Source organism: Dermacentor albipictus, chromosome 6, assembly GCF_038994185.2.
Source record: "Dermacentor albipictus isolate Rhodes 1998 colony chromosome 6, USDA_Dalb.pri_finalv2, whole genome shotgun sequence".
NCBI classification, from domain to species: Eukaryota; Metazoa; Arthropoda; class Arachnida; order Ixodida; family Ixodidae; genus Dermacentor; species Dermacentor albipictus.
In genome coordinates this window covers 9,340,433-9,363,664 of record NC_091826.1, presented here as the reverse complement: position 1 = coordinate 9,363,664, position 23,232 = coordinate 9,340,433, and the positions used below count along the sequence as shown (strand labels likewise).

The following is a 23,232-nucleotide window of genomic DNA, read 5'->3' as shown; positions in this document are numbered from 1 at the left end:
TGCGTCGGCCCTACGACGACGAGCCCGTTCACGAGCCAACTTTCGCTTACGCTCGCGGTAGGCCGCTTATTCCTCAGGAGTACGCACTACTCGCGGTCTTCTCATAGTTGTAGCTGGGATGGAATGGGCGGAACCGCTAATCCAAAGCTCCCTACACTGGGCGCAAGGCCCATCACTGAGCCCACCAAACGCTTGGCCCACCGATCGTTTTGAGGATTGGTTCTACTGGTTGACGATTGACGTGGCTGCCAGCACGTCTTGCTCACGCAAAAAGTGCCAGCAGCCACGCGCTCCTAATATCGGGTTTCAGTAGCTGGGAACTGTTCGTTGTTTGCGAACCGCCAGTGTAACATTAGTTTTTTTTTCTTTTTTTTTTTCGTGGCAGAGTGGAATCCATCGTCGATAAATTCGATGCCGATCTGGCTCGATTGCACCGTGTGACAACAGTATAAGATTCGCGTATAAGATAGCATTCTTACAGGGGGATAGAGGTTGTAGTGACCCTTTCCTCTCTCGCTAGGTCACGTGGCCCCTTTTTAGCGAAGTCCGACAACGACTGCACAGGGTCCGCATAAACAGCTTCGCTGTAAAAAACTGGCAGATGCCGAACACTGTGGGAATTGGCGAAGCGTTGTTTGGTCCTTTACTCGGAGCCCTAAACTTATGTGTCGCTTTACTAGCTCGAGTGAAGGTCACCATTGTCTCAAAGAGCTATACCTGCGGCGAGCGAAGAGTCAGTGTCAACGATGAGAACTAATAATAACGCGCTTTCAGACGCGTTGGCGCGTTTCTAAGCGTTAGTGAGTGTTTCAATCGCCTGAAAGCGTACGTAACCACGAGGAAAGAGCTGGTAATTACTGATAATTAGGCGTGCTTCAGAAGCCTTCGTTTGTGGTCTACAGGATCGAGCAGCAGACCTATTGCGTATAGGGACTCTAGTTCAGATTCAGCCATCGTAAACGGTTAGTGAGCGGCACTTATCTACTCTGGGTTTATACCTAACAATTTTTTACCCCGATAACTCTACTTGCTTGCTCGTAAGGCTTCTTCCTGAATAGGTTCACGAACACGAACTTGCGATGACGACAGCAGTGGGACGTGCACGAACGGTTATATAGCCCGAGCGCACGTACTACCTGCCTCCGCCTCCACTCGCCCCATATTTTTCTTTCTTTCTTCTTTTCTCACTGAGCGCTCAACTTCAATAGCTACTCTGCACTTCGTGAGTTCCTGATCGCCCTATTCCTTAAATTGATAGGTCGATGGACTAACCTGTAGTGATTAATAACGAATATATTGATCGATCACCGATTATCATTGTTACAAATTAACGAGGGGGCGTCATTCCTTCCACCGGCCATCGTACATTCGCTGGCACAGTACACGCGCATCTTCGGCCTGCGTGCGCGTTCGGCGCGTGCTTGAGCAACAAGAAAGAACCCGGACGCACGCTTTTACCCAGATTTATTTTGCTGTTTTCGTTTTTCCCTCGCGAGGCTTGCGCGCGCAACAGCAGGATTAAAGAGAAGCGACCGAAACGTACGTCTCGCGCGCGCACGAGGAAATCGGCGCACTGGGAGAGGGGGGGCACTCCGGGCTAAAAAAGTGGCCCCCAACGTCTCTTCCTCTCTCTCACCAATGGCTCGTAACTCGCAGTTCCGAAGACAACGTTGGCAGTGCGGAACACGCAAGACAGCAATCAGACTGCTGTGGCTTCTGCACAACTCGTCCGCCAGAAGAGCAATAGAGAGAGAGAGAAAAAAAAAAGGAACCAAGCTCGTGTCCCGGCGCGGTACGCTTGCAATGCCGTGTATATAGGTGGGCGTTGTCTTTCGCCCTTTTTGTTGCCTCTGCGTTGTTGTTGTCGTCGTCGCCGCCGACGGCATCGTTGTTTTGGCGTCACGAAATCCTGCGCTGCGTGTGCTGCTCGCCTGCGCACCGAGGCAGGAAACCTCGCACGACGCGCCTGTAGCGCTGGGCGCGACAGGTGACAAGCTGCACACGACGGAATCATCCCGCGTGTTACGTATGCAGTCTCTCGGACTAAAACGGTGCACTGCTCTGAAAGGTGTAGCCCTCGCCATTGATATTTCCTAGTGCTCTATATCTATACTTACTATTTAATGCCTTCATTGGTCGGGGTCCACTCTTTCGGTGATCGATTGACTACCGGCATAATCTTTTCGGATAAGAGATATAAGACATAGATAGACAATGAACTTCAATGAAGTTCATGACCACTGAGCCATCCTCTTAACTGAATTTCCTCCTCTCTGACACCAAAAAGACAGCATAAAGATACATCAAAACTGAAAGCTGGGCGAGTTGGTGCGGTTCCATCTTAACGAAAAAGTGCGCGAAAAAGACGTAGACGTGAAAGAAAGAAACGACAAGCCCAGGCACTACTCGCAACTAACAGTTTATTAAAAAAAAATCAGAATAAGTAGAAAACTACACTGAAAGGAGAACAACCACCCTCTCAAGTGTGCACGAGAAAACGAAACTAACATACACGGTGCAACAGCAAAGCTGGCTAATCAAGAATTTATTTGCACACACTCCCGAAGTTATCACACTTCTGCTTGTGAACAAAGCTATCCATGGCTGACCAACGCATCTGTCAACACCCCCCCCCCCCCAAAAAAAAAAACATGTAAAAGACTTCCATTATTTCTCTTGTTCTTTTGGTCTCTATGCCTGTACAAAATCGCAGTTTTATCAAAAACGGGTTTACACAATCTTAAGCGGCAGTGAACCGCTAAATGTCTCGTGCACACTTGAGAGGGTGGTTGTTTTCCTTGCAGTGTAGTTTCCTACTTATTCTGTTTTCTTTTGAAATAAACCGTTAGGTACGAATAGCGCCTGCGTTTGTCGTTTCTCTCTTTCTCGTCTACGTCTTTTTCGCGCACTTTTTTCGTTAAGATGGAACATACAGATAACCAAGGAACGTATACTCGGACGATCGCTTTCGGCGATATCCCTTTCAGTGCGCGCTTATTGGCTGGTTGAGCGAAGCCGAATGAGCTGATTTCCTGGTTGAGCCCTACGTCACGGGGAGGCAAAAGTACCGCCAAAAGTACTCGTCCGTGAACACGTGCCCAGAATAAAGCTTAAACGAGTGATGTAGAGAACACTCGCGGCCATTAATTAATGGGGTCACATTTGCGCGTGTACTTGCATGTTAAGGGCCCCTGGTTGACCTGACTTTAGTACATCTATTCGTGATTGACCAAATCACCAGCGTCTGCTAATCACACCTTGCAGAGCGTTCACTGCAACATACTTGTCACTTTGCGTCGCTTTGAGCAGTTTCTTTTCTTTCTTTCTTTTTTTGAGAAGAATAAGCTTAAAGCAGAATGACGTAAGGAGGCCAATATTTCCTACAATGCTGCACCTTTTTTCTTTTCCCGAGTCATATGCAGTGGCTGCTCTGAATATATCGTCTAACGCGTGCGTCTGATGACGTGCTGTGCATCGCAGACACGCCCATTCCGCATACGCGGGCGTCTGCTCCGCGGTGTGTTGCCACTGTAGCTCGCTCTATGCGTACTTCTGCGTATCCGGTCACTTGACACCGCTACGACCGGTTGAGATGGCGTGGTCAGGGGGAAAAAAATAAGTGGGCCGCAGTGGTCCACCCATCGTATAACTACGCGACGCACATAAGAGCGGCACGCAGAGGTATATGGACAGCGTTTCTTGGAGTCGTTGAGAACGCTCTCGGGCATCGTCGTGTTCGTATGTCGAGCCGGCGCGCTAATGGATGAGCGAACGCGAGGCTCTCGTTTAGTGAAGATAACGACATGTATAACGCCAATTGGCGGCAACGAGAGCGTAGGAATATGGTGCTGCTGTTAATAACGTTACACTGCGCCGAACAACTCAAATACCATTCTATGGACCCGTGAAAGGCAACGAAGCATCAAGGAAACGAAAGCGGTAATCGCTAACGGGAGCTCTGATATCGCGGTCATCCGACAGCTAGCCCAGTAGAATTCTTCTTCGTTGCATAATTTGTTTTTTCGTCTGATACATAATTATCAGAAGCAGGGATAGAGGCAATTAGAATCGTATTGTGCCTGCATTCGCCCTGATAGTAAACGATGCCGCAGTGACACCCGTTAAGCGCTGAAATGCGGAACGCGCACTCCACAAGGCAATTGGACGCATCGTGGCAGGTGAATCAATTTTAGGGAATCGGCGCATTTGGAAAAAAGACGTTCATACAAACATGAGTGATCCTAGATATGTGTATCACGTATCACAAAAAAGCCCGTCTGAACCTTTTCAGTTTGCTCTTCTGGCCCTCGGAACGGCATGGTGTGCTTCCCACAATGCCAGACATCAGATATCATTACTTATATTGTGTCTTCGAAACTTTTGGCCACTCGCTTTAGAGAGAATATTATCCACGAAATACACGACGTAAGGAATTCTCCCAGATCTGCGAACTTCATTTATGAAGCTGCGAGTCTCAGACAGCCAATAACTTGATAACGGAAATTCCTAAACAAGCGCGGAATTCCGTGAAAAAGGGAACGTACAGGTTCTTCTTACTCTTTTTATATTGTAGGAACAAAAGGTCCACAAAGAATTGCCATTTATTTATCAGGTGACTGCGTTGATGTCGCGGCTGCCATCGTCGACCCTATATGCCTAATGGCGCTAGTCCCAGTCTCCTCTTCATCCACCGCGAGGTTATATGAGCACTGTCCATTACATGACTCCTACCCTAGCGACGAAGGCACTGCCGTTGAGCGGCCTAAGTTGTGGAGATGGCACCGGCAGAGTCTAGATAAGCTGGCTTCAAGCGCTCGATCGAAATTGTCTCTTCGCGTCCGCTGACAAGAAGTGTGAAAAACTTGGCCTCACGCTTCGGGACTTTGAAGGGACCATCGTATACATATATGAGGAGTTTGTAAAGGCGAGTGAGTAGCGTCGTGACGGATAAATACATTACTTCTAGGAAGATCGGCTCATGTAAACATTCTGCGGTCGTTACGAAGCGGCGGTGGTATAAAAGTTGTTATTGTAATGCGATGGCGATCGGCGTAAGATTGTAGGTCAGCATATGACGGTTCTGAGGCGAAGAACTCACGGGGTACGCGAAGTGTCCTGCCGAAAACGAGTTCTGCTGAGGAACACTGTGCATCTGCTTTCAGAGCTTTGCGAATATTTAGCAGAACCAAAGGCAGGCGCTCTGTCCATAGAATCATGGAGTAATGAGCACGAAGTGCTGCTTTCAGTTGACGGTGGAAGTGTTCTGCCATGCCAATGGAACTTGGGCGATAAGCTGTCGTTCGTATGTGAGTTACACCCAGAAGATGGGAGAGAGCTTGAAAGAGGGACAAGTCAAATTGTATTCCTCTGTCTGTCGTTATGGTGTGTGGTACGCCGTAACGAGAAATCCAGGTATTTAAGATGACCTGAACTACAGGCTCTGCAGTAATGTGATAGAGTGGCGTTGCTTCAGCCCAGCGTGTGGTGCGGTCGATACAAGTGAGTACGTATCGTTGGTTCGAAGACGGTGGTAGCGGGCCAACGATATCGATGTGAACGTGGCCGAAACGAACGTCTGGTGGTGCAAAATGACCAGGCACGCTCATTGTGTGCCGACTGACTTGAATATCATGCTTTCAGCTTTGTTTCAGATTCCTAAATTTTTGAAAGTCATCGCAGTGCTCAAGGCAAACTGGCGTTTGAGCGCTTTTGTGTTGTTATGCATGCTCGGCCCTCTGAGGTTTAGCACAGCGGCGCCTACTAGCTATCGCGACGTGGCGACGCGTGGCATACAAGTGCAAGCGTGAACGGGCTTCAGAAACCTCCGGCGCGAAGCAATACGCTGCGGCGGGCGCTTTTGGTGCAATTTCGCTTTACGAGCTGCATTGTTAGTAAAGGTTGGCGGCAGAATGCTCGTGACCTGGGTTCGAGACTTGCCCGAACTGTGATATCTTTCAGCGTGCAGCTGGTATGCGCGTAGTCACGTGCTCCTGTTCAAAAAATGAAAAAGAAACAAATCCACAACGATAATTCGGTCAAGTTCTCCTACGTGTAACAGCATTTCGTCACAGGCCTGTGTTCGATCGTCCATGACCTGTGGTAGCGATCGGCGCGATTACAAGACATTCGCCGCGGAGGTGGCCAATCATGCCCAGCACTAGAACGTATATAAGAGAAGCGGACACGGACTAACGGACACAGGTAACGCGCTGTAATGAGTTATTCGCTGTAAGCTACAAGCACAGACATGGGGGCAGTGTCACTGCAAGAGCGCGTTACACTGTGCCTCCTAAACAGAAGAAAACGCGAGCAACGACGCGTTCCTGGCTCCAGAAAATCGGCCTCCTTCGAGCATATCTCTGTGCAGGTAACCTTGACGGTTTTCCCGCCATTCTCGTGGTCATCTCGCCGGGCGCGCAATGGCCGCACACATGGCCGAGCAGCTGCTCACGCGTCGGCGAGTATAACACAAACCGTGTCATTCGTCACGCTCGGTGTCGCGCGCCCGCATTTCAAACGCGCGCACTGATGGAAGCACGTGATGGACGGATCCTTTGGATCAGGAAACATTCTGCGTGAAACTAGGCCCGCACTGCTGGCCGCGAAAATTCCTGCGCATGTTTTCTCCCGGCGTACGTGTTCCATCCGCAAGCACTGCGCTTTGCCAGGTTGCTCAAACATTTCCAAAAGCAATATGACCGTTCAACTAGCTTTCCCTTTTGACCCTGTGTTACGTTTTTCTTTTCTTTTTTCCCTGTGACGCGGATTGTGTGTCACTCGCGTGCTTGCTTCCCACGAACTCTCTCCCACAAGACATTGCTTTCAACGGTCTATATACGCAGCCCATAATACTTCCTATGAAAAACCTTGACTCTGTGGACTTACGGCTTTACATATTTGGATGACTAATGTCAACAGAGAGAAATATTTGAATGACAGGAGAGGTTAACCGAGCCCATATGCACACTGAATGCTACTGGACGCTCACTCTCTTTCTATCTCTAAGTAATAAGGCTATCATACAAAGTGAGTTTATACAATAGTGTCACCAACGGTATCAGTGATCAATCAGTCAGTTACCTTCTTCCGATTCCGCTCCGCCTCAGACGACATTCTCCAAAGCGCGTACCCGCCGATTCCGATACAGCTACATGTATACTTCACCATGGCTTACTTTACTTAGACGCTTATCACCTGGCTTGAAGTAGTGCTGACGTGACATGACATTATCGGCTTGTCAACCTTTCATTCTTTTTTCTTTAATTTCGAACCCTCTAAATACAAAAGAAACGCTCTCACTCTATAAATAAGTTACAGTACTACTTCTTTCTAGGAACCTGTGTCTGTTTAGTTACACAGGCGATAAAAGCATCGTGATGCCGTGAGTCATGATACGCTAGCTTTCTCCATTCTTGCGATTGCTGCCGCTGCTGCAGCACGACAGCAGAGTCACAAGAAACGCGCGTAACGCTCTCGTTATTATTATTATTAAACAACATCACCATACCTAAACTTATTGCTATTACACGATATCAGCAACTCATGCTCTGTATTACGATGCCCCGATTATGTCGATGACGCCAGGTCCGCCATATCCAGATCAACCTTAACGTCAATTTAAGATAACTTGGTCCTCAACCTTAATATCTGCTCAATTCCTACGTTTTACGTGCGAAAGACACGTGCTAGACTTTCTATGAAATCTAATACATGTCTCACAGTGCTCCTTTAACCGGAGCTTAAACGCTGCAGCTTTTTATATGAGCCCCGTTCCTTTTCCCTCTTGTGTTTCTTGCTGGCTAAAGGTTGCAACAGCTTATCGGCGAACCTGATTATTTCGTTATTTTACCTCACGGATGCGCGGCAACCGTGTCAACCTCGATGGAGAACCCGCTCACCCATTGAGAAGTGGTGCCAGTTCATGGGCGGGTCCTTGGTCCTGGTACACGAGCGTCTCCACCATGGAGCCCTTGAGGCTGCCGAACGACACTCTGCGCGAGAAAAAAAGCCACCGGTGTCAATTAAGAAACGAGCAGGAAACACTGCCCCATACACTTTAATTACGTGGAATCGGAGTAAAACAGCACAATTTGCGAAGCCAGCGGTATTGTCAGGATTTAGTTAGCGGCGCACAATTACATCGCTTAAAGTACGTCTTCATTGCAGTAACCGACCTGTTTTCAAGACCTGCAGCTATCCTCGTTCTCTCATTCGCCGCAGGCTCGGCGTTACGAGAGCAATTATATTTGTCGAGCGACAGTATGAGGCACCAGGATTGTCTTGGAGGGCCGGACTAATTTGCTGCTGAAGATTCTATCCGCATGAATGAAACGTTAATTTATTTATTTATTTATTTATTTATTTATTTATTTATTTATTTATTTATTTATTTATTTATTTATTTATTTCTGTTGCCGGCAGGAATGTGTTGCGATCAGCATAAGTGCGGAAAAGGCTCGTTGAACGCTGTATAGGCAGATAACCTGCGGGGCGACGGGCCGTCGCTCGGCCACCCTGGCGGAAACGTCCTCCAAGTGCCGCATTGGAGGAAAGTTCTTAAACGAGTCTTCTGAGACTGAGCCAGTCAAAAACTCTAGTTAAAACTGAGCTTCATTTGACTTTCACAACGCCTTTGTAAGTATACGCCCACCTAGTTTGCACGAACAACACACGCACGCGTACACAAGAAAACGTAGAGATGAACCAATATCGAAATGATCGGTACACGCCATCAGCAGGAAGCCTAAGTACCGGTCTTGCCACTCCCGACGACGGCGTATCTGAACGCTTTGTCTGCACCGTACTTGACGTTCCTTCCGGGCTTCCTGCAGTGCCTTTATAATCGGCGCTTGCTTAAGATTTATTTTACCATCGAATGCATCGCTGTACTGCAGACATGTGTAGCTGTTATAGTATACCGGACTGTCGGTCAGTTTAATAAACAAGAGAAGCCGTTCATTTATGGAAAGGTCGGCTACTCTGCACACGGGGACGGAACATGACAATGGCAAGAATAATAGCAGTGCAATGGATGCTGGTCGTCAACACAGCATCGCCATACTTAGCAATCACAGTGTTGAGTAGAGTCCTGTGCTGAGCAGAAAATTCATCGTTGCCCGCACAGTTAGCGCAGCACACCGCCATAATAAACGAATCAATAACAAATTTCAGTGTTTGGCCACCAGGGTCCTGACGGAAGCCAGCTCGTACCGGGCTGCCTCAGCCGGATGGTGTTTACAGAAGCAACCCTCGGCGCAATGTGCGCATCACTTCCACAGCGATAACCAGTGTGCGCAGCCCTTTCTTAAACAAACTGACGCGGCGGCGGCGAGACAGGATGAGGAAGAACCCGATCGCCGACGCGCACCTAGACAGTGAGAGATTTTACACCCAAGAGGGTGCAAATAGGCTTATCGCAGAGACGACACCTTAAGGGTGTAAATTAGCACCCATTTTATAAAGTACTTTTTGGTGGAACCTACAACAACACTCTAAGAACAGTTTACACCCTTTGGCTTGCCCCTTCTGCCACACAAAAATAATCGTCATCTGCCTTGATGCGTTTCCTTTCTTTATCGCTGCGAGCCCGGAACTTTCCAGTAACGAACGGCACGCGCGTTATCAGCATAGAACAGTTTACACCTTTTGGAGTGCCTCTTCTGATAACGCGCGTGCCGTTCGTCACTGGAAAGTTCCGGGCTTGCAGCGATAAAGAAATGAAACGCATCAAGGCAGATGACGATTATTTTTGTGCGGCAGAAGGGGCAAGCCAAAGGGTGTAAACTGTTCTTAGAGTGAAGGGTGCCTACGCTCTTCAAGAAATTTACACCGTTCGGGACTTATTCCACAACAATAATCGTTATCTGTCTTGACCGCATTTCCTTTCTTTAACGCTGCGAGCCCGGTACTTCCAGTAACGAACGGCTTGCGTGTTATCAGCGTGACACAGCATTCTCGACAAGAAAGTAGCGAGCGCCAAGTTTTCCAGAAAGGAAACGCAGGCAAGGCACATGACGAATTGTTGTGGTACAAATAAACACCCAAAAGGTGTTTATTTAAACTGCAGATTTAAGGACGCTCGTTATCCGTCTCTCAACCGGAGAAATGAAGTGAACGCATCAACAATGTGGCCATAGCGGGGAACGGCGGTGGGGAGCGGGGTGAGGGTGTACAGTGGTCGGCAGTCGTGAGCGTCGTGGGTGATGCAATGCTTGCTTTTCTACTATGAAACCAACTCTATGCTGAGGCTGTTGCCGCAAACGATCTCACAGGTTCTCACGCTACTCTTGAGTGGCGTGGACTGTTAACCGATTGTCCCTCTTCCATACATCATCGCGTACTACCAGAAATGTATTATTAGGCAACTTTAATCTACCTCCAACGCACAACGTTTATGGAGAACGACGGCTCGCTTTCATTGGTGTTCAGATATGGAACACTCTTCCACAAGAAATAAAATACGCTCAAAATTTTCCGCTTACAGCTAAAAAATTATTTCAGCGCATGCATTAAACATGTTAAAAGACATCTTTGCATCTTTGCTCTTACATCATCTTTGCTCTTTGCTCTCATCTTCTCATCACATCATTGCTCTTTGCATCTCATTTATTATTGTAATATAACATGCACGATGTTTTCGAATTGAAGCAACTGTTTCTTGTTACGTTTTCTTTTTGTCATTTGTATTATGTATATATCCCCCTCTCCTCATTTCCAAGTTTTTATTGTGCAAGTGACGAAGTGTCTGCATTATAGAATTTCACTTTTTGGAGCCATAACTAGCCTACGGCTACGGGTCCAAACACTTCTGGACACACTTTTATTGTGTTTTCATGGATAAATAAAGAATTTGAATTTGAACCTGCTCATACAGGAACACACGTTTTAGAGCGCAGCTCTTAGGCGCCCGTTCCTGCAACGAGCGTCGGCGTGCCTCGGCGTCGTACCTCGGCGTAACCGAGCGAACGCGCACAGCGAAAGATGAAAGCGAACGCGGAGCGAAGCGGGGGACGAAATACGCGAGGAGGAAAGCGGAGGAGGAGGCTGTAGCGGCACCATGAGGCGGAAAGTGGGGGAGGCTATGGCGAAAGCGTGAGAAGAAAAGCGTAGTGTGGCGACAATGGCTACGGGATGGCGCCAGAGTAACGCGCGTCGTCTGCGTGGTCTGTCGGCGGCGGCTGCTGTGAACCGCGCCCCCGCGTCAGCCACGCGCTGGCTCTCGCGATATCCAGATTAGCGATGCAGTTTCGCCAAACTTCGCTCCATTTGCAACGTACCGCACGAGATAGATTGTCCGCGCCAAATGTAAACAGTTATACAGACGCGCTCAAATTTCGCATTAGGTAGTATCCTAATCGTCGGGTATTTTTTTCTCCTACAATCAGAGAAAATAATGTTGCTGTTACCGCTAAACTCCACTTATTAATATTTTGCAGAGGGGTGAATATTATGTTGCGGATTGTTCACTATGATGGTTGGAACAGTTACTTGGGTAGTTCGCAAGCAAAAAAAAAATGCGAATAGAGCTGCTACCAAGCCAGTGCTAGCATAAACTTGTTTCGCCACCTATTGGCAGCTGCCAAAGCCGTTCCGGGCGGGCTGCCGCATGTTTCCCGCTTCTCTGGAACACGCAGCAGCACTACCAGAATGGCTGCTTTCCGAAGCGGCCGTCTCGGAAGGCGGCGAAACAAGTTTATGCTAACGCCGTCTCGGTAGGGCTTTGCTTTCGCCATAAACCAAGGCAACTTGGTGGTTTTCTTTCCAATTAACTGTTTAAATTATTACATTAAATGACCCGGAACATAAAATGTGATCTTTCTGCAGAATTTCATTCGAACAGGTGATCAGAAGGAGCAAAATGGTTTTTATGCTGTTTTGAGTGAAGAATGCAAGGTATGTAACATCGCATTCCTATCCAGGCGCCATGAACGTCACTTGAACGCGTTTTGGAGACACGGATGGCGATGTTGAAGCCACGCGCCCTTATAGGGTGACCCTTCCACGCGTGGCTTGCATTGACGCTTGGCGCCACGTCCATTTCGTGCCAGCGCCTACCTGCCGAATTGGCATAGTAAATACCAGGCATTTCACGGATGATTTAAAGGAAACATGAGAAAAGGAGAACATCGGCCGAAGATAAAAAGCGATTTCGTTGGCAACACAGTATTCACGGTCGCGGCCACGAAGTGTATATTTCAGGACGACTAATATCCCAAAACTACTTCTTTTTCCTTAACATCTTTGTAGGACATATTGTTATGTCGAAATAGAAGTCAGGCAATATGTGAATTTAGCCATCCGGTAGAAATACTGTCAGTCGCACCAGCCTCGGAAAAAAGAGGTTGACAGTTCCTTTAGCATACGCTGAAGGGGACGAAGGCGAAAGCCTGCGCGCTCACGAAACATTCACTAAATTACTCGACATTTTCATTCGAATGCGTTCTTACTTCCTATTACTTGTTTTCTCGCACCAAAGGTCGTGGGTTCCAGTGCCTTAATTAACTCCACATTAACTAGGTATTAATTAATTTCGCCCTCATTAACTCCAAAGGTCGCGGGTTCGACTCTCGCCAGAGGGCGTGGCTTCGGGTGTCTTAACTAATGTTGTCTTAATTTACTGTGTCTTAATTAATTTGTTAATTGACTGTTCAATGACAGGCAAATTTCAGTTTGGACAAGTTGTGCGCGGAGCGGCAACCTTCTGGCATTGTCTGCTATCCCGCCTATAAGCAGCGCGGAAACGCTGGGGGAAAGCGAGGTGGCACGCCGGCCGACGCTGCCATGGATCGCCGATATGCGCGAGCAGCACTCTCGGGCGGCCCGCGACAAGTGCAAGCCGCACACACGCACGCGCACGTTGCCGAAGAGATCTCGGCAGGCAGGGCTCTAAGCCTCGCGCGCGCCGCCGCCCGAGTCGGGTAAACAAGTCCGCAGGTCGCCAGCTTCCTTCCCGTCTGTACACACAGCGACGGCTGCGTTTGCAAGGCGTTCAGGCGGCTGACGTCGTCTCCCGCAAGCCCACGCTTCCTCGTACGGCATTTTACGGTCCCTGTCACTGTACGCGGTGCGACATCAGGGACATAACGCGCCTCTCTTTGGCGCCGCCAGGACCTCTCGGTGCGTTAGCGTTTGTACATGAGCCGCGGTGGTTTATAGGTGATCTATGGCGTCGCGCTGCTGAGCTACCGCGGCGACCGTATTCCGATGTGGGTGGAATGCAAACACGCTGGGGTGCTTGGATTTAGGTGGATGTTAAAAAAACCTTGGGTGGTCAAAATTAACCCGGAGCACCCCATCACGGAATCTTTCATAGTCAGATCGTGATTTTAATGCGGAGAACATCAGAATTCCGTTTTTTTTTTCGGATATACCTCATACTTAGTCCTCATCCAAGTGTGCTGATGATCTGACAGAAAAATTAATGTACTGTACCAAATTCAACAAGAAGGATGAAAAGAGAGATAGGACAGGGATCCCTGGCAGGCTACCAACCGTTTATTGCATGCACAATCTGTTTGTTTTGTCTCAAAACCTGCCATGATGGAGGCTGCGCTACGTAAGGCTCCGCATAAATCCTGACCATTTGGAGTTATCTAACACCCCGCCTACACAAGTACACGAGTGCTTTTGCTTTGCGATTCCGTAGCTCAGTCGGATGAATCTTTCATGACGCTGTTTGATTGCATGGCCTTCGAGGCTCGCGTCTACGGTCCTGTCGGCGAACAGCCGGCATTCGTAGCCAGAGCCTTGAGACTACTCGAGATTACATTCTTCCATCAGTGTTACCAAGCTTTCCTTAATCACTGAAGAAAAGAGGCACGTAAAAACCATAAAAACCGGGAAGCCTCGGGAAACTCGTTAAAAACTTCTTGGGTGCGTCGTTGCTGTACGACTAGCCGTACCACAAAGCGCAGCCAAAAATCAGCATAACTTGAGACACGAACAGGAAATAACCAATTAGAACGCCCGTTACGGGTAATTACATGAAAGTGCAACGTGGAGACTCTCTGTAGCCTGTTTCCAAGCGCGGACTAGTCCCCAGTGTACGTCTTGCTGTCTGAAACGGTCCACTGTTACAAGTGCATGTGAACGTGGAAACGAGACAACGCAATTAGAATAGTTTCGGAATTGTTCGCGATTGAATTTGTGCCGATGGTACGACTGCATTCCACGAGTTTCCAACCAGTTTCCAACAGGTTCCAAGAGCCCGAGCATCCGTCATTCCTAGTCCGGCTGTTGGGATGCGCATGCGTGTTTCCCGCTTAACTGCGCGCCACTAACGTAAACTATTCGCGTTGGTCGCAGATTGCACGCTCGCCTGTAAACAGCGAACGCCGCGCGGACTCCCCGCGCATAACACAGGCACAACGCTGGGACAGCTGCCCGGCAGGCCTAATACACCGTCTCCCAACCCGTGCGCGCCCTTTTAACGACGGCGCAGCCATGGCGGCGGCGCTCGGGAATGTCGCAACGACGGAGGAGGGGGCGTGGAGCGAGGCGCGTGTTGGTGCGCTTGTTTTGTGCGTGCGGGCACGCGCGCTCTCGCTGGCCGCGATGACTCACGTGCGGCGAGCGCCTGGCGGCAATCCAGCCGCCGCGTCGGTGGCTCGTCGCGGCCGCAGAGGTGCGTATCGCACGCGACGACACCTTCCGCCTCGTCTCAACGTCCCGACAGAACGGTGCAGCGCGTTGAAAAAAAAAAAAAGAATTGAAAGCTCGAGCTCACGGCAGCCGATGGGAAGAGCCCGGGCATAAGAGCGCCTCTTCGGCCAGGAATTAAGACGGACTGTCGATAGATGTGTCAAAGTTACATAATTTTAATCCTAGGAGCTGCAGCCAGAGCTCCATTGCCCAGTCCGCGTCCGCGCGTAGTCTGCTTTCGAGGGTCGTAAGTTGACAACGCTGCAAAATGCGCCATGTAACAACAAATACGTTCGGGCGTTGTAAATTTTTCCATAATAAATTGAAAACAATAAATTTCAGATGCAAAAGTTCTTCTGCCATTCATCTGAAAGCATGTATAAAATCTGAACGCCCGCCGTATTTTTTTTTACCACAGCACATATCCGCTTACATGCGTAAGTTTCGGGTTTTGGAAGCCAGGCGCTTGACGCGATACCAGTTGTAGGTATTACAGCGCGATAGCGGCAGCTGCGAAGGTAAACACGTACTATCCCCAATGTAAGACACGACACGCAAAAACAGAAAGGAGCGGCGCAGAAAGTCAACGATGGTGCGCGTACCCTAACGGCACTCTCCTCATCGCCTGGGGACGACGTCACGGTGACGTTTATTTTCCTCTTATTTTTGCCGTTTACGTTCGTGCAGTTTGTTTTATGGCATCATATGGGCAGTGTCGGCTTTTCCAAGCTCAACAGGTTCAGAAACACTAGCGAACTCATAAACAAAGCTTGTTACTGAATTACTCGACGTTTGCGGACTTTTCTTAGTGAATCACGCTTGGAAAACCGCAGGGGTAGTATTTACATAAAGTTACATAAGCAAAAAAAAAAAAATAAAGAACACACGCACGCACGCACGCACGCACGCACGTATACACGCGCATACACACATGCACGCGCACAGACACACAATCAGAAGACTTGAGCGATTCGAAAGCTGACACCGGCCACCTTCATCTCAACAACGTCGTTGCGACGTATATAGGACAATGTCTTCGTCCGCTGTACAATTTCCTTACAAAAATTGTAATAAGAATTCCATGGCCTTTTTACTGATTGTTCATTACTGCTTGTAGAGTTTCTGTTGAGAGGAAACTGAACGTCATGTTTAATTCTTGTAAGGGTTGCCTGTTGTGGCCTCCCAAATACATGCACAGACGTCATCTGTGTCACGCAAGTGGTTTGCGTCTCCAACTCCGAATCACACGTGGTCGAAGGGACATAAAACCAAATTTTAGTTGACATTGTGGGTGCATGTGTCAGGAGCATAGACAGAAAGCCGCGCAAAAATGGCTTGGCTGTGCCTGTACGTGCCTCCTACCATAAATGCGTATAGTCACAAGAAAGACAAAAAGCACACCTAAAATAATTGGAAGCGGTACTAAATATGCAAGGAAGACAACTATAAATCAAAAACTGTGACAGGTCTGCAGAAAATAAATACAAGAGAAAATATGTTAACAGCTGGGCAGCATGGCAACAAATTGCAGTGGTACAAGAAACATGCCCCCATGCTTCACATACCATTATATGGGCACCGCAAACAATAGCACAAGGTAATATACAAGTTATAACGTAAGTTAAACAGTGCGAAGTTGACCTGAGTTCGAATGCCAACGACAGAGCGAAGTCTCTTTGTTCTCCGCCATATTGCGAGGTTGAAACTGAGTAGTTGGCCCGACGACACAATAACAACGATGACTTTTACGAACACAGCAAATGGCGTTTCAAATTGCGACTGTCGTCTCAGGAAAGGAAGGTGACAAGACAGCATGCTATAGCGATATTATTTGGAGGCAAGGAAGTACACTTTCAATTCAAATTTCGACGCCAGTAAAATGCTTCAAGGAGCGCTGGGTTGGGACCGCATTATGCAGCATATGTGGCTTGTATGCCCACTGAATAGCACCAGTTTTTAAATATTTCTCCCTGAAATAGCGACAAGATGTATCCGGGCTCCACACGCCGTTGTGCCACAAAGCACCTTCCAAGCACTGTGTGACAAAGCTACGTCGGATGCCAATAAATTATGCCATAGTCTCCATGGTAGCGGAGCTGGTGCTAGTCTTAGACAGAAACAGAAGAGAGGAAAGGCAGGGAGGTTGACCAGACGCAAGTCCGGTTTTCTACCTGCACTGGGGGAAGGGGACATAGGGACGAAGAGAGAGAGAGAGAGAGAGAGAGCACAGTTTCGCGCATATTTGAAGGTGCGCACCGAGTCTGTAAACACTCATTAAGACCTGTCCACTTGAGGTACTGCAATAACGTTTTCGTGGCTTTCCTAGTAAGCGAACATGCCTATTACACTGACAAGATTTATTTCTACAGTCTCAATATGTGAACTAAGTTTATCAGTATATTTCATTATAATATTAGCGATTATTGCCAGGTTCTTTAGGTACGCTGAGCTTACACGAATCAGCCAGCGAAAATTTTCGTTTCGTCTTGAATTCCCATATTTAACAGAATTTGGAAACAGTGGCACTAACACACACGGCACATGTATGCGGTGCGAAAATACGGCACTGCGACCTTTCGCTTAGCGTTCACAACACTGCGTGCGAATCGGAACGTCGACCGAGTCCATAGGCGGCGGGAAGGAGAGGTGCCACGTGCTGCGGGGTTTCCGTGCGAGGTGTAAGTTGCCCGCCTCCGGTTGTCTGGCCCATTGTATTCCGCGGCGCTGGGGCCCCATTTGAATGCACGGGTCGTCGCCAGGTTAGGCAGATGCGAAGAACATCTCAGTCGGCATCGCCTCGGCGCTACACGCTACGGCCCACCGGCGTCACCAACAGGGAGGCAGCCCCGTCGCGTTCTTGGCGCATCGCGCATGCCTGCACTGCGAACCCGAGAAGGCATTTCCTTCGCTGCGCACCGAAGACGACGACACCGTCTGCGAGCCCGTCGGTGCGCGTGGGAATGGCTCGCTCTGCGGTCTGACATGACCGCCGTGCCGCGTTGCGATCGTCGCTCGCTTTCCGCCGCGAGAAATAATCCGGCTGCATGTGTACGGCGGCGAGAAAGACACAAGCTACCTCGCGCGCTTTATGCATTAGGCATCAGCCGCCCCCGGTGAGCCTTGGAAGCGAAGCGCGCGGTCCACCTCCTTCCTGAATTTGGAATGGATAGTCGCGGAAGAAATGCTTCGTGCACGGCATTACATTAGCGCCAACGAGCTGCTGTAGTCCTGCAGGGTGCAAGCGGAACGTTCGCTTCCGCGGTGTACACCGCGTACGTGCGGAGCTGGTTCACGTTACTATATAGAGGGATGCGCTTACATACGAGCGTGCTGAGCTCACAGCTGTGCACAACGTGTCCACGAGTAGCATTCAACAGCTCCGATCTTGTACGCTCCTTTCCTCTATCGAGGGTCATCGCTTCGTCTTCGAGTTGGAGGAGGAGATTGCTCACCGCGTGCTTCGGCAATAAAGTACAGAGCTCAAGGTGCTCGAAGACGTGGCTACGCACCTGCGTGCGTTGCGTGCAAAGTAGGGGGCGGCGATAGGCCAGCATGTCCCGTCGGCACGGACATTCCGCGGCAGAAGGACAGCCGTAAGTTTTTGGCGTTCCCAGGCGGTTCCCTTCTTGAGGACTCACCGAGCCCATTTCTGCTTCAGTTATCTGACGAGGGACGACAAATTTAGCACGAGACCGCCGATCGGCGATCACTAGTCGTCTTTGATGCGAGGCTCATGTGATTGGCAAGATGGACAAATATATATACAAATAATTGTATGAGAATGGGTTCTAGTTCCTCCCCTTCCTAATGGCCACGCTGAGTGCCAAGGGTGGACGGGCGCTCGAGCGGATACACGGTCCTTCAGATTCCCAGAGAGAGTTTCGTGACCGGAGTCCAGATGATCGTATATAGTCGTTTTCTGCAGGGTAGACTTTCATTGGATAGAAGATTCTGTGAGATTCTCATCATCATCATCAGCAGCAGCAGCAGCAGCCTGGTTACTCCCAGTGCAGGACAAAGGCCTCTCCAATACTTCTCCGACTACCCCGGTCATGTGCTAATTGTGGCCATGTTGTCCCTGCAAACTTATTCATCTCATCCGCCCACTTAACTTTCTGCCGCCCCCTGCTACGCTTCCCTTCCCTTGGAATCCAGTCCGTAACCCTTAATGACCATCGGTTATCTTCCCTACTCATTACATGTCCTGCCTATGCCTATTTCTTTTTCTTGATTTCAACTAGGATGTCATTAACTCGCGTTTGTTCCCACACCCAATCTGCTATTTTCTTATTCCTTAACGTTACACCCATCATTCTTATTTCCATAGCTCGTTGCGTCATCCTCAAGTTAAGTAGAACCCTTTTCGTAAGCCTCCAGGTTTCTGCCCCGTAGGTGAGTACTGGTAAGACGCAGCTGTTATACACTTTTCTCTTAAGGGATAATGGCAACCTGCTGTTCGTGATCTGAGAATGCCTGCCAAACGCACCCCAGGCCATTCTTATCCTTCTGATTATTTCAGTCTCAAGATCCGGATCCACTGTCACTACCTGCCCTATGTAGATGCATTCCCTTACCACTTCCAATGCCTCGCTACCTATCGTAAACTGCTGTTCTCTTCTGAGACTGCTAAACATTACTTTACTTTTTTGCAGGTTAATTTTTAGACCCACCCTTCTGCTTTGTCTCTCCAGGTCAGTGAGCATGCATTGCAATCGGTCCCCTGAGTTACTAAGCAAGGCAATATCATCAGCGAATCGCAAGTTACTAAGGTATTCTCCATTAACTCTTACCCCAATTCTTCGCAATCCAGGTCTCTGGATACCTCCTGTAAACACGCTGTGAATAGCATTCGAGAGATCGTATCTCCCTGCCTCACGCCTTTCTTTATTAGGATTTTGTTGCTTTCTTTATCGAGGACTATGGTGGCTGTGGAACCGCTATAGATATCATTCAGTATTTTTTACACACGGCTCGTCTACGCCCTGATTGCATGTGAGATTCTACTTCTAGCTTAACCCGCCGTGTTTGCTCAGTAAGGCTTTGGTGCTCCGCGGCGAAGCACGAGGTCGAGGGATCAAATTCCGGTCACGGCGGCCGCAGTTCGATGGGGGTGAAATGCAAAAACACCCGTGTACTTCGATTTAGGTGGACGTCAACGAACTACAAGTGGTCAAAATTAATCCGTAGTCCACCACTACGGCGCGCTTCATGATCAGGTCACGGTTTCGACACGTAAAAGCCCACAATTTAATTTCTTTACCTCTAGCTTAACTTCTGCAAGCCGTTTGTGAGTCGGTGAGCAGTATGACCTGATCTTCGACACGGTTCGTGCCAATGGCAACGCGGTGACCGCTTCTTCAGCGCCGGTAGTGTCTATGTGCAACACTGTCGCTGCGGCGATCTCCCGCAGAATTTGGTTCACGACACTAACGCATCGCTCGTAGAGGCCGCGATGATTCCGGACGATGAAGTATTTCAGGGTGTTGACTATAGCAACCTTGCACACGGCGTGCTGGCTCCGACTATGATGGTCTCTTCTTTGGAACAAGTACGCGCATACTGGTCACTCAACGGTATCGCGGTAACAAGCGTATTGTCCTATAGTAAATCGCTCCCTTATTCGTCAATTTGGCATCCTGAGCCCATTTTGTTTTTACCAGCAATAATATTTAATAAGGCCCAGGGGCAGGTCTTCGAGTATTTGCTGTCATTAACTTCCGTGAAATGATGATACTGGCTGACTAACAATTAAGCTGATTTTACCGCGTGATTCCCGAAGGGTGAGAGGTTAATCGCTGAAGGTAACAACCAATTTACCGCCCAATGCTGTAGCTGTAGTACGGGTAATTAAGGAGGGAAATGCAGATGAAAAAGCAAGAAAAAAGCACGCGATTACACTCCAGCAATGCTTGCACTTTGGATATACACTAACCGGATGTTCTCACTAACTTCTTACAGCATTTGATGTACTGAACAAATGTAACTTAAGTTTTACCAGGTATTTAGGAACTAAGGTTTAATTGAGTGTCAACGCACTCAACGCACTCTTGTAAGGCGCACAACACCCGCTCTCTTTATTGGACGGACATCGTCTTCGATTACAATTACACGAGAAGTAAGAGTAGGGTAGAGTAGTAGAGTAGCGCTGTGTGCATGTCGCTCTCCCGTGTCCTTGTCTTTTTCTGCGCTGTGTCCTTGTTCCAATGAATCACCAACAAGCCCAAGCATCCACGCTGAGTAGGGCGCAACATGTACAAATTAAAAATATGCACCCATTGGTTACACCTTGCTGTGGAATCGCGTATATCATGTAAGATCATGATGTATTCTTTTTTCTCGTGTGCTTTACAATTGCATGCTACAATGACGTCATCCTTAATTCCTTTAATTGAATTCTCCGATTTTACGCGCCAGAACCACGATTTGGTTATGAGGCACGCCGTAGTGGGGGACTCCGGATTGATGTTGATCATCTGGGGATCTTTACCGTGACCCCAATGCACGGGACACGGACGTTTTTGCGCTTCGCCCCCCATCGAAATGCGGTCGCCGCGGCCAGGATTCGATCCCGCAACCTCGTGCTTAGAAACACACACCGTAGCCGCTCAGCCATCGCGGCGCGTCATCCTTAAATCTTTACATTTAGTAGATAACGAATAGCCGGTCCTATCTCCACACGATCTAACGTATCTTTATGTCCTTGTGGTAAATAAATAAATAAATAAATAAATAAATAAATAAATAAATAAATAAATAAATTCTGTCAACGTGCTTGACAAGTGGGTCTCTAGTAGTCAACTCCGCATTCAAAAGGCTGGCTGCTTGGTAGTTCAAATGCACTCCATTGTCTCCAGAATCGAATTGAAACAAAGCACAAGCGAAATGAAAACACCGTATTCTTTCGTTTACCCGCAGAAATCACGCGCGGCATGTAAGTGACTGCAAGTGCTTACTCCGCTCGAAGAATGCTCGACGTGCGACGCGGCTCGTCGCACGAGCGTCTGCACTGCATGCGCTCGTGTGACGAGCTGCTGCCTCGGGACAAGACGTAGAGGCTACGTTCCCCAAAAAATATTCCCTGCACGTTTACGTCATCCGGCGCTATCTTGCTGATCTTTGTTGTTTAGGAAATTTTTCTGTTAATGCTTCCTGTCATTGAAGATAACCTTCATGAAGTATACAGCAACAGTTGAAAGTAGTTTATTTATTTATTTATTTATTTATTTATTTATTTATTTATTTATTTATTTATTTATTTATTTATTTATTTATTTATTTATTTATTCATTCATTCATTGATTCATTCATTCATTCATTCATTCATTCATAAAGCGGAACGCGGAAGCTAATAAAGTCAGCGATTGATTAAGCCTTTGTGCAAGGGCAGGCGAGCTCATAAGCCAGGTGAAAACGTTACCTTGGTATGAGCATTTGTTGCCGCAAAGTATATATAGCTGCGCTGTGCCCGTTCAGGGAGGCTTCCGACTGTCGCTAAGTGCGACACATAATTTCTGTCATTACAACGATATATATGCACAGCAGCATGCCTTGGGCTGGAGGTGAGCAGGTGATAAGGAGCAGATAAATTCCAGCGAAGCAGGCACAGTACGCGTGTGCGCTTTCGCTCGCCAAAGCCCTGTTGCCATGCGCGACACCGCGAAGGGGACACGCACGCGCTCTCGACCGAAAGGAATTCGCGCGCGTTGCGCCTTTGCGATAAACGCAGCCGCGGCAACGCGTCATAAAGCGTGCGCAGCTGTTTGCGGCGGCAGGCGAGCTCGGCGCGACGAGTGGAGAGGAGGCCGGCCGCATCTCCGAAAGCGTCGGCGCACCGGCAACAGGTGCGCGCGGGGAGGGAAATCCACGCCCAAGCGGTAAAAGAATAAAAGAGGCCGTTATTGAAGAGGGACCGCGGACCTGCAAACAACGCCGAGATTTGCGTGCGAATGGCTGCGCGTGTGTAACGAGAAGAGGATGGAACGCCGTTAGGCCGTGATTCACGACCGTTCGTTCTCAATGCACAACGCAGATGGCAGCGCTTATAGTGGAGGTGTCATAATAGCTGCGACGGACATTCGCAGACATCTCGCTACACGGCAGCTTCATTCACTTCGGAGATTAATCTGACGAAGGCGCGTGAGCTGCCTCGTTAGTTAATGGTAAACGACAGACAGGTACAGACAGAGCTACCCGCCGTGGTTGCTTAGTGGCTATGGTGTTGGGCTGCTAAGCACGAGGTCGCAGGATCGAATCCCAGCTACGGCGGCCGTATTTCAATGGGGGCGAAATGCGAAAACACCCATGGTACTTAGACTTAGGCGCACGTTAAAGAACCCCAGGTGGTCAAAATTTACGGAGTCCCCCATTACGGGGTGCCTCACAGTCAGAGAGTGGTTTTAGTGCACGTAAAGCCCCATAATTTAGTTTTTTTAACACACAGAGCTGATCACGCTAGATTAGAATAGATAGATAGATAGATAGATAGATAGATAGATAGATAGATAGATAGATAGATAGATAGATAGATAGATAGATAGATAGATAGATAGATAGATAGATAGATAGATAGATAGATAGATAGATAGATAGATA

At 48.5% G+C, this 23,232-nt stretch overlaps 1 protein-coding gene across 1 annotated transcript in view; it reads right to left on the bottom strand.

Moving 5' to 3' along the window:
* Positions 1-23,232, bottom strand: part of LOC139060763 (uncharacterized) — a 169,446-nt gene that overhangs the window by 119,849 nt on the left and 26,365 nt on the right. Inside the window, exon 2 of the mRNA XM_070539875.1 lies at positions 7,899-7,991. Within this exon, the coding sequence (XP_070395976.1) occupies positions 7,899-7,991 (93 nt within the window). The remainder of the gene's footprint in view (positions 1-7,898; positions 7,992-23,232) is intronic.